Source organism: Capronia coronata, assembly GCF_000585585.1.
Source record: "Capronia coronata CBS 617.96 chromosome Unknown acBCG-supercont1.4, whole genome shotgun sequence".
Classification (NCBI taxonomy): domain Eukaryota; kingdom Fungi; phylum Ascomycota; class Eurotiomycetes; order Chaetothyriales; family Herpotrichiellaceae; genus Capronia; species Capronia coronata.
Window position 1 is genome coordinate 2370337 of NW_006912896.1, and position 11757 is coordinate 2382093.

The 11757-nt window shown below is 51.6% G+C and overlaps 5 protein-coding genes across 5 annotated transcripts; 3 read left to right on the top strand and 2 right to left on the bottom strand.

Annotated features, from left to right (window-relative positions):
* Positions 1-189: 189 nt before the first annotated feature.
* On the top strand, positions 190-3363 carry A1O1_05389 (PLK protein kinase; the record flags this gene model as incomplete). The annotated part of the gene is made up of 1 exon (XM_007726275.1): positions 190-3363. One exon carries the CDS (start codon positions 190-192, stop codon positions 3361-3363), a length of 3174 nt encoding a protein of 1057 aa, XP_007724465.1.
* A 654-nt stretch (positions 3364-4017) lies between these two features.
* Positions 4018-4735, top strand: A1O1_05390 (uncharacterized protein; the record flags this gene model as incomplete). Its single annotated transcript, XM_007726276.1, has 2 exons — positions 4018-4186; positions 4662-4735. 2 exons carry the CDS (start codon positions 4018-4020, stop codon positions 4733-4735), a joined length of 243 nt encoding a protein of 80 aa, XP_007724466.1.
* A 420-nt stretch (positions 4736-5155) lies between these two features.
* A1O1_05391 (uncharacterized protein) lies at positions 5156-6240 on the top strand (the record flags this gene model as incomplete). Its single annotated transcript, XM_007726277.1, has 3 exons — positions 5156-5501; positions 5573-5884; positions 5927-6240. 3 exons carry the CDS (start codon positions 5156-5158, stop codon positions 6238-6240), a joined length of 972 nt encoding a protein of 323 aa, XP_007724467.1.
* A 571-nt stretch (positions 6241-6811) lies between these two features.
* On the bottom strand, positions 6812-9369 carry A1O1_05392 (uncharacterized protein; the record flags this gene model as incomplete). Its single annotated transcript, XM_007726278.1, has 4 exons — positions 6812-8192; positions 8245-8596; positions 8647-8794; positions 8848-9369. The coding sequence occupies 4 exons, from the start codon at positions 9367-9369 to the stop codon at positions 6812-6814; spliced, it is 2403 nt and encodes an 800-aa protein (XP_007724468.1).
* A 1206-nt stretch (positions 9370-10575) lies between these two features.
* A1O1_05393 (uncharacterized protein) lies at positions 10576-11535 on the bottom strand (the record flags this gene model as incomplete). The annotated part of the gene is made up of 1 exon (XM_007726279.1): positions 10576-11535. One exon carries the CDS (start codon positions 11533-11535, stop codon positions 10576-10578), a length of 960 nt encoding a protein of 319 aa, XP_007724469.1.
* Between the last annotated feature and the right edge of the window lie 222 nt (positions 11536-11757).

Consider the following 11757-nt stretch of genomic DNA (forward strand, 5'->3'; position numbering starts at 1 on the left):
TTTTTGGATACAGACTGAGCTGTGACCGTTTGTTTGTGTCGCGCACATAAGGTAACCACCTCTCTTTCAGGTCGTTATTGATCCACTAGTACTCCATGCTTTTGATTGCGCAAGAGCTGTTCTTCCACGCATCCCGCCCTCACAGATTGTTGCGATAGCCTAGCCTGAACAACAGGGCCGCAACCTCAAATGGAGGTTCTCTCCCCCCGGTCAGCGAACATCCCAATGCCTCCTCCGAGGGCTATGAAAAAGCCTAAGCCGGACTTGAAGCCAAGGTCGGAGGAGAAGCCTACGAACCCAGATCGTATCGACGACAAATGGCGGCCGCCCGTGACCATCACCGAGCCGGGCTCTTCGCCAGAGACGTACGCGATGGGTAGGAAGCTGGGTAAAGGAGGGTTTGCTGTCTGTTTCGAAGGAAGATCTAGAAAAACAGCCGAGATATTTGCTCTCAAGGTGGTCAAGGCAAAGGTCGAACAGAGGAAGATGATGGAGAAATTCCGTACCGAGCTACAAATCCACGCCAAAATGCATCATCCGAACATTGTGGAATTCCTCCGAGCCTTCACCATTGGCGACCACACATACGTCGTGCTCGAGTTGTGTCCCAATGGGAGTCTGACGGAGATGGTGAAGGTACGCACCTGCTTGAGTCTACCAGAGGTTCGACGATTCATGATCCAAATCTGTGGAGGGGTGAAGTACATGCATAAGCGATCCGTGATACACCGGGATCTGAAAATGGGCAATATTTTCTTAGATTCACGCATGAATATCAAGATTGGCGACTTCGGGCTGGCTGCTGTCATGGCAGACGAACAAGACCGAAGAACCACTCTATGTGGGACGCCAAACTATATTGCCCCGGAGATTTTGAGCAAGTCTGGCACCCGAGGACATGACAACAAGGTCGACACATGGGCGGTAGGAGTTATCTGCTATGCCATGCTTATGGGTGCTCCTCCGTTTCAGTCCAAGACGCAACAGGAAATCTATTCCAAGTTGAGGACGCTGGAGTACGAGTGGAAAATCGACAGCAAGAATTACATTCCTCAGCAAGCCAAGGACTTTGTCGCCTCTTGTTTGAATCTGAACTCGGCGGAGAGACCGGAGATGGATGATCTTGTGGAACACGAATTCTTCACAATGGGGGCTATTGCCGACGAGCTGGACACGTCAACACTGAAGATGACGCCTTTGTGGCTTGAGAACGCAGATCCGAGAGGCGACAGGGTAAGATCCGGCTACGGAATCGGCCACAATCGGATATGTCGAGAATGTGGTGTCGGGACAGGCTCTGACGGACGTCCTCGCGCCGGAGTTGGTGTTGGAGCGAACATATCTGCTTTGCTGGAAATCGAGGCCGAGAATCGAGAAGGGTGTGCCCCAGTCATTCCTCTGCCGGCAGGAGTGCTGTACAAACAGTTTTCAGATGCGCATGCCGAATGGGTTGCGCGTCAAAAACATCCACTACTGCCCACACGAGTCCGGAGCCGGAAGCCAGTCGTGGAGAAAGGAGAACCATCGCCGCCTATGAACGAGGCCCAAACAGGAGACGAGCAACGGCTCACGGCTGCTTCCAAGGCCTCAGTAGCTCCAGCTGGAATGAATTCGCGTCGATTTCAGAGCTTCGCCGCTCAGCAACGACAGCAGGCCCTACCGGTGGGACTGTCTAGAAAAACAGAAAGAATCCAGGATGATATGCAAAAGCCCAGTGAGCCCAAGCATGTCGACCATCCTGGGCAAGCGCTTTTGAGAGAACGACCTGTCAGAGCAGCCACCATTCGGGCGACTAGAAGCACCACTTTGCGGGAGACAGGCTCTCAGAAGTCCAGGACTCTGCCTAGATCCAACACCATGCCGGACGCTATCGATGGGCTTGCGAGACAAATTGAAGGAAGTCTTGAGCGGTCCGAATCGCGAAAATCCAAAGAGACAACCGTGTCCAGCAATCGAAGTGCAGGGGACATGATGAACAAAAAGCCAGTACGATCAGGTATAGTGGCAGACAATGCAACCACACGGCCACCATCTTCCTCATCTATATCCTCTACATCGTCCGGAGAAGTTTCTGCCCGTGTTCTTCGACCGACGACCGCAAACGATCGACGACCGAAGGGAGAAGTGGTCGACAAGCACCAGCAGCCCGTCAGACTGCCACAAAGAGAGCGTTCAGCATCAGATTCAATAACAAAGGCTAGGACATCACTTCCCAAACACCAGCCTCGAATCATCTCGCCGGGGGATCCTGCTATGCGGGTGTCCAACTCGACCGGCAGGGACGTGTTGATGTCACTCCAGTCGTTGCACCGTGCACTCGATGTCCGAAGATATGATGAAGCTGTCAGACGACCCAGGTCCGGATACGGCACGCGCAAAGCCCGGGCTATATCGACCTACCCGAGGGTTGACAAATGGGTTGATTATTCGACCCGTCACGGAATCGCTTATATCCTATCTGACGCCACGGTCGGCATGATCCTGAAGTCGTCTGAGGATAATTCGATCCCCAGCAGCTGTGTTGTGATCAGAGATGCTAGTAACCATACGATCAAACGCGCCAAGGGGCTCGAGTACCAATTTGTGCCACAAGGTCAAGGGGCTCGTGACGTCGAATTCTACGAACAAAGCGACTATGAGGTTGGCATGAAGCGTCTGGACGTTCCGGCTCGACAGTTTTGGCTGGATCTCGAAAGACACCCCAGTCAAATTGCCGCAGCCAACGCGGTTCAGGCTGGGTTGGAGGGCAGCGAAGCCGAGCGCATGAAAGAGGTTGCGCTTCTGGACAAATTCGGCAAGTACATGAACAAGCAGTCGGGGAGCTCTGGTGCAGAAGGCAAAGACATAGGCAAAAGCGGGCATTTTGTGCATTTCTACCAACGAGTAGGGAACGTGGGTGTCTGGCGGTTCGCAGATGGCGGATTGCAGTTCAATTTCCCCGACCATACCAAGCTTACGGTCCATCAACAGAACTTGTCTCAAGACGGCAGCCAGCAGTATGTCGTCGATTGCGTGTACCTTGTGCCGACCGACGCGACCAATGTGGCTCGTCATGGACTCATCACCGCCGAAGCAATGGAGCGACGAGATCAACTTAGTCTGCCGTTGGAGGATATCATGACCGACGTGTTGCGGCGGTCCGAGACGGAGATCATCCGGACAAACGAGATCAAGGAGAAATTGTGCTGGATTCGAGCCGTCCTCGGATGTTGGATCAAGGAAGGTGGATTGGGCAGGATGGGAGAAGAGCGATTGGGGTGGAGTGGTCTACAGGAACGACGCGACGACAAGAGAATCAAGTTGCAATGGGTGACTGTTGGGAGATACGGGGGGGATGGGGATGGGGATGGACGGAAGCATTGAGTATTGGAGTGAGCAGGCGTTCATCTTTGGACGAGAGCGATGGTGTTGACGAGGTGTCTGGAGTCTGGTATTTGGTATTTGGTATCTGTTCAGGCTCTTCTGGTCTGTTTATTTATGGTTGACGTTGTTATTGTTCCATGATATTGCGTTGTGTCTGTCGTTCTTAGACACTCGAGGTCGAAGGCTGATGGTGCTGGTCATTGGTATTGGAAGAACAAGTACTTGCCTTTAGCATCTATAGCGAACGGCATGATGAGTGTTCAGTGTTTAGTTGAAGTGCAGTGTTGATTGAATTGCAGTCGTCAATATTCATACCAGTCAGGATGTGAATATCATAGTGTGATAATGTGATGGTTGTTTGTATATCATTAATCAGCAACAACGTCGTTTATCGAATGGATGGCGACATCATCGATATCACCATCACCATCACCACCTTTCTCTCACCTTCAACCTCTCCTTGAACCTTTACTTTCTACCTCTACCTCACCAGTCATTGGTTATCAGCATATTATCCCTTTCCCTTCTGAGTACACAGAGCTAGCTGGGCACCCATCTAGCCGACGATCCCAGCCTGGACTTCTCCTTTCTGTCCTGTGAAGTTGTGAGAGTCTAGAGAGCCATATCCCAGATCTGGATTCTGCCAATCCAACCATGGGCGGCGGACCAGACAAAGAACACGTCCTCATCACCCTCTTCGACCCCGAACCCAAGGACATCACCGGCGAATTGAGGCGTCGGTTTCCGCATTTCGAAGTGACATATGTCCAGGTGTCGCCGTCGAGAAAGGATGCTGAGAAGGCTGGGAATGAAATATCTGATGGTGAGTTGAGTGTTGGACTTCAAAGCAATTCGATTCGATTCGGTTCGATTTCATATTTGGGATCTATGAGAATGCAATGCTGCATTTCCTTGGTTTGGTGTCTGTTGTATGAGGTATCGAGCTGCATTTCCTTCTTTTGGTGGTCTTGTTGTATGAGGTATCGGCTTCGATGAATGGTTGAAGAGGGATGAATGGTTGAAGAGGGATGAATTGTTGAACACTGGAAGATGGAGAAAGAGAAAGAGAAAGAGAGCGAAGAAGAAAGAAGAATGATAGATATTCAGTCCCCGTGAAGATACGACCGTGCCTAGGTATCGATATCAGGTCATGGAGACAAGACTACAATAGTACAAGAGTACAAGAGCAGGAGCTTGATGACTGACTGACTGACTGAACCTCCAACCAGCCGGGCTACTTACTCTTCAACTCGTTGTCTATTGGACTGACTGACTGACTTCTTGCGTATCGTATCTAGACCTCTGGAAATCCGCCACGATTCTGATCACACTGTTCACGCTTCCTGCCAAACCGGAATTGGTTCCCAAGTGAGTTATATACCGACTTTACTACCTGTGCTACCTACTTTACTGCTTTACTACCCTACTACCCTACTACCTTGGTCCTTGACTCCTTGCATACAACTCTATCGCGATATCCTGTGATACATCCATCATCCAGCAGCCCTCTGTTTTTGAAGGAATATACCTTCTATACCTGTCCATCCATATGGTGGTTCTGGTTCTGGCATAGTCTCACGAAGGAATGCCATATACCAAGGGCATCAATCAGGCTTGGATTACTCTCACTACTACAACACTCCCATGGTCCATGGTCCACACTATCTATCTATCCCCTATATCCCTCGGGGCCACTGGTGTCTTTGATACCAGGTATTCAAGTTCCACGCATACATACCTGGGTGGACACTCTGATTCTTCGACCGAATGACTGATCAAATTGACTGCACGCATGAATCAAATGAATGGATATATCGTTTCATTAGTCCCCCCTTCTAACTTTCGACATCACAGTCTCAAACTCATCCACCTCTTCTCCGCCGGCATCGACAGTCTTGCCAACCACCCGATCCTCACAGACAGCGCGATCCCCATCACCACGTCGTCGGGCATCCACGGACCCCCGATCGCCGAATGGGTGATCCTGACCACGCTGGTCGCCAGCAAACACTACGCCACGCAGTACGAGTGGCAGAAACAGCATCGCTGGGCCACAGACCGGTCCGAGTTGCGTGGCACAACGGACTGGGTGGGCAAGACTGTTGGGATTGCTGGCTATGGAAGTATAGGTCGACAAGGTGAGTTGAGTTGAATTGAGTTGAGTTAGTAAGTAACTTACTCTAACATCTTCTCTTTTTTTTTTTTCTAGTCGCCCGCGTCTTCTCCGCCCTGGGAGCCAATATCCACGCATACACCGCCTCTCCTCGTCCCACGCCCTCGTCCCGCGCCGACACGGGCTACTTCGTCCCCGGAACGGGCGATCCCTCCGGTAGCATCCCTCGAGCGTGGTACAGCGGGACCAGCAAGACGTCACTGCACACGTTTCTCGCCTCAGGGCTGGATGCGTTGGTGATTGCGTTGCCATTGACGCCTGCGACGAGACATCTTTTCGGGGAGGAGGAGTTTAACGTGTTGGGAAGGAGGGCGCTGCCAGCACCAACTTCTACTTCTACTCCAACAGGTTCTTCAACAGGTTCTTCAACTTCAACGCCTTCTTCAACAGCTTCTCCAACTTCAATTCCAAAAACTTCTTTCTTAATCAATATCGCCCGCGGCCCCCTCATCGACCAAGCCGCGCTCATCAAAGCCCTGAACGACGGAACTCTCTCCGGAGCCGCGCTGGACGTGGCAGATCCGGAACCGCTGCCGGCGGACGATCCGCTATGGGACGCGAAGAACGTCATCATCACGCCGCACGCCAGTTCGCTGGGATTGGAGTACGTGCGGCGATCGTATGATTTGTTCATGACGAATTGGGAGAGAAGGGAGAGGGGGGAGAGGTTGTTTAACTTGGTGGATCGGAAGAAGGGGTATTAATAAGTAACAAACTTACATACATGTACCTAAGGTACCTATTTTCACTGTTTCAGGGGGTAGCTTTGAGGAGTGGTAGCCTGGTAGGATTAGAAGAAGAATGGCTGGCAGTAAGATATCTCAGAGCAGAGGAGAATCAAGAATGGAATATCAAAACCCCTTTCAATGAATTGCTCGAGTGTCAATCCGGTTAAACCCGGTTTCAAGCTGTGACTTTCTAAGCTACCTACTACTGACCAGGCTGCCACTGGTACAAATCTGTTGTCTCGGCCGAAGAACATCCTAGAGGAACAAGAAGAGAGAATAAAATGAAATAGAATAAGGGGAATGGATCGTGGGATATACACTGCCAATATCCTGCCAGACTCTAATTGAACTTGCATAGTTGCGTTGCCTCTGTGCATGTAGTGTCCAGCTCTAATAACACAACAAAACAGTCTTCATTGCCTGTATAGAGATCCTGTCATCACCGCCGTAGCCGTGATCACCTCGTCTCGGTACGGCCATCCATAATTGCCGTTTGATATAGATATAGACGTCTCCTGCGAGGTCTTGCCAACTACTCTTCGCCCCGTCACCTACCGAAGCACTGCGACCAGAACTGCCTTCTAGACTTCGTATTCCTCGTCGTCTTCGACCTAGCCATGCCGTTCAAGACCTTGCCGCCATCAAAGGCCTCGCCATCAAGCCAAAACAAAGTGTCCAAAACCTCATTTCCAAACCTCATTCTAGCATCTTCGACTCTCCAGCCATCCCTCGCCGCCAGATCGCCAACTAAGCCTCTCCACTCTGCAATCTCCTTCTTGAATCCACCGTTTTGACTCTCTTCCGTCTTGAGAACTTCTTCCCACTTTCGTCCTCGGATCGTATAGCCATACCATTCTTTTGCCCAGTGCGGGCGGACCGGGACGAACTTCCCCTGCGGATCTCGATAGTTGGACCATTTGTCCAGCACCTTCTGCGCGTAAGGTTGCCAGATATCCGCTACGGAGTGCAGAGTGAGGATCTCGATCGAACACGTCCCCAACTGGTGGCCCCGTTGTGGAGCCAATGTGACTTGAGACGACGACATGATACGCATTTCGAGAGGCATGCGTTGAGGACACTCCTCGATCACACTGTAACAGGAGATGATGGCGTCCCACCATGCCCGCTGGACGAGCGTTAGGTCGACTTGCTTTTGCGTACCAACAGTTTGACCGTTCGCAACACCGTTCACGATGGTCCCATCCTCAAACGACGTTTGTTTGGGTTGGAGTGGAAACTCAACTTCCAAATCCCTGACTCTTATGTTCTGCACACCTCTCTGGAAATGTAGAGCGTCAGGGAGCCATGCCTTGATGTTCTTGCCGTTCTGGCCTATGTCGTCCAGATTCTTCATAGCCAGCCACGTTAAGAGTTTCGTCTGCTTCTCCGGCAAGAATTCCGTGGCTTCCAACAAACTTGTGGCGTTCTGGGCAATGTTCATCATGATGGTTCCGAAGACTTGGAGAATGGTCTTAGCATCGCTCGGATATGTCACGGCGTTTGTTGTATCTGACGTCATGTGCCAACTGTTCACCCATACTTCGCTAGAGTAAGGGAACCAAAACCATTCCGCATAGTCGGTGGTGAGAGCACGTGTTTCGAAGTCGTGCTGGAGTTGTGCCCTTCGTTCTGCGCTTAGAGGTTGCTGAGGTCGCAGAGGGCTGGGAATCGCCAAATCAGGCAGATCCGGAGGCGGTGGGATGGCCTCAATGACTGGGAGTTTCCGTGGTTCCAGCAGCGCACAAGACATTGGATCGCATTCCAGGACAAGATGGGTGACAACACCAATCAAGCCAAAACAACCGGCTGCAGCCCGCAGGATGTCAGGTGTTGACATATCAACCTTGCGTAATGTCCCGCTTGCGTCGACATATTCTATGCAGCGGACCAGGTCGGAGAGTGTAGGGTTGTTGATACCTGCTCCATGACTTGGAAATGCAGTCAGCTTCACGCAAGAGGAGCACACTTGGTGGAACAAACCATATCGTCGCGTTCGCTCCGCCCATGGTAATCTCGACCTCGATGATGTTCATGGGCAAAGTGACTTTGCCGGTGTCGATGCACCATCGCCGGAACTGCTCGTTGGTTGTCGACGTCCCTACACGGACGTATTTCTTGCCACCGGAGAGTTTGGGGCCCTTGGTATAGTCGTTGCCAACAACGATGATCGAGTTTAGATCCTTCGCCCTAGGTTCGAAGATATCTGCGGGTAGCGAGGTGAAGTTTGGCAGTACACTGGCATCAACAAGCCCCAGAGACGAAATCAAGATGTCGCCTCTGGTCTCACTGCCTGTTTGTTGTGAACGTCCAAACACTGGAGACCACGAATGACCTGAAATCGGCATGAGCAGAGAACATTAACTATCACAATGTGTAGCTTACGGAAACCAGCCACTCGCACACCCATCCTCTGCCGCTTCGCGTATCTGACAATGTCGGCAACATCTTGAGCGGTGCTTGGTACACAAGTGTATGCTGGGATGTTTATGACTGTTCGACCCCAGTTCTGAAACTCGAGATTTTTAAAAGACTGAGCTGGACTCAATAAATGTTCGCTTGTGTCTCGAGCTGCCTGTGACTTACCGGAACATAGAGCGCCCGTGTAGGAAACTTCATCGCTGGAATAAGCTTCGCGACAAATGATCGAATTCGTGAAAGGATGCTGGTCGGTAACGCTTTGAGTAGTCCAGTATGCTCCTCCAGCACGTTGCGCTCTCCAGGGATGATCGTCGAGATCTCACCCTTGCGAAAGGTGCCGAACTTCTTGGGCAGACCAGCGACGGTGTAGGGATGATACCTCTTGGCCGCATCCTGAGCATTGATTTTACCATCAACGAAGTCGTTGAAGATACTCTTGAGGTCATCGTCGTAACCTGCAATGATTTGCTCGTAGGTGAAGTCCTGATCAGATGATTTGAAGGCATGAAGAAAGCGACGGACAAATTGCTCTTCATCCACCTCGGTGTCCGGATCAAACCAGTCCTCGATGAGATCTGTAAAACCTGGAAGTTTGCTGCTATCGATTTTCTGTTTCAACCCTAAGATGCAATCAGTAACAGATGTGAACGAGTCATGCTGATGGTTCCCATGGTTGACGCTAGCCATGGCGACCGACTCCAACAGTTCTACACCAGCACGAAAGACACAAACATGAATTCTGAAGATATGAAATGGATGAATCTTAACGCAGCAGCAGCCTGCTCCTCGCGTTCGTGCTGGGAATAGGGCATAATGAGCGGCGCGAAGAACAGCACAGTGCCGATTGAGCGGTGATGCTGATCCAGCTGTAGACCAGCAACGCCTTGGGCAGGCATGGCATCGTCATCCGGCAACCTCAAAGTGAGGTGCAGTAGCCAGCGGAAGCTTCAAGCAGCAAACCAACCATTTACCGGGCATCAGAGGGAGCTGAGAGCTGGACAGAATTGAAACGCCAGTGACACGAAGCCAGACACGAACAAGTCCGGCGGCTGCTGCGTTGTCATTTCGCTTAGGGTGGGTGATCGATACTGGTAATCTCTCACGAAAGCGTGTTTGTCTTCTCCTCGTATGCAACTCTTTAGTAGGGAATGCTCGGAGCAGGCTTGGGCGTCAAAGGACTGTCATAGAGCCGACCGCACAGGCTTAGGCTTCAGGCCGGGATTCGGGGAGAAGCATTGGTCGGGAGAGAAGGAAGAGCTGGCTTCATGTAGGTCGTGCGTTGGCTTCGCACCATGGTCCCAAGCGTAGGGGTCGACTCCAATCGGCACCACACCGCCTAGAACTGTCTGGAGTCATAGTCAGAGACGGCTGCGTAGTGTAGCAGTTCAAGTTCAGAGCCGAGGTGAAGGAGTGAGGAGCGAGGAGCGAGTAGATGTTGTGTTGGAGGACAGTTGGATAAATCTATACTGAGTAGAGGATGAGATCACAATGCCAGGCTGCAGCAGGAGAGAAGAGCGACAAACTCCCAGCCCAGGCGAATCATTCGCCTTTTTGCAACACTCTAAGCCGGGATCAGCACTCTGATCTCAGTCATTTGTATTTTCCGTAGACTGTGATAGCATTGAATAGTAGGTGAGATATATCTGGGGCGAGAAGTGCGTGGCTTCGCTTTTGTTGAGTCAGGGACGCTGCACGCAATTTGAAGGCGCAGTTTCTGGTCAGCTTCTGGCACAACTGCGCCTCTACACTCAATGCTGATATGATCCAAGCCCGCTTCCCAAGCATCTCGTGAAGACGGGCATGCTCAGAAAGTACCCCTAGATTCAACATCCTGCATTCCCCAGGAATCATACCCAATCCTGCCGAGAACTAAACCACCCTGATATCAACGCTTTACAATGTCTTCTCCAACTCAACCGCTTCCCTCAGCATGTCTTCATATCTGGCAATATCCTCCTTGCTAGGCTTGGGCAGTGGTCGCCTCGCGTAGCCACCATATCCGAAATATGATTCCAACGCACTCTTCGTACCTGTCACACCACCAGAGATGACTCCCCAATCACCCCGAGCGACGATCGCCTGGATCTTCTGCGCTTCCTCGATCTTGCCCTCCGCATAGAGGTTAAACACCTTAACGCAAGCCTTGGGAACGATATTGCCCAACCCGGTGATGATCCCGGACCCTCCAGCGATCATCGTCTGCAGGGTGAAATCTGCCGAACCACCCAGACACATCCATCCCGACCCCGTTGACGTGGCGGTAGCGGCGTTGACAGCGTTGGCAATGCGATTGAGCTTGCCGGTGTTTCCGCACGTGAGCTTGCACCCGACAATCTTGGGATGTTTGGCCAGTTTGACGATGGTGTCAGAGTCGAGATCAACTCCCGCCGCAGCTCCGGGGTAGTTGTAGATGAGAATAGGGATGGGAGACTCCGTGGCCACGTCTTGGAAGAATTCGATAAAGTTGGCCGTCGTAAGAGACGGTTTGTAGTATGAAGGCGGGAGAACCAGTGCATAGTCCCCTCCGGAAGAATAGGCGTCTTTGCAGAACTCGACCGTCTCGCGGACGGACTGTGCACCACATCCGACGACAATGGGCATTTCTGAGAAACCGGCATCATCTAATGCTTTTCGCGTGGTCTGCACGACTTGAATTCGCTCTTGTTTGGTCAGGTGGACCGCTTCGCCGTTCGAGCCTTGACAGGTGATAGAGGTGAGGCCAGCCTTTGCAAGTCTAACAGCATGCTTCGCAATGGCTTCCAGGTCTAGATCTTCGGTATCCTTCTTGAAAATGGTGACCATCGGGACATTGATTCCGGGCTTCAGAGTCCGGGTCGCGTGATGTCCGTTCATCTTGAAAGAGTACAAGTTTTATATTCTGCTGGACAGATTGGCGATCAGCGTTGTTGCACGGGATATACGGATGGCAGTCTTTGTAGTCTCGTCTCCGGAGATGACTGTCCTCTAGTGATGCTCAAGACGTTTGATTGTCACCTAAAGTCAAAAGAACTCGGCGGAGAGTATCAGGATATATATGACGGGGGTCTTCGCCCGGTAATGTGCCGACCATGGCGA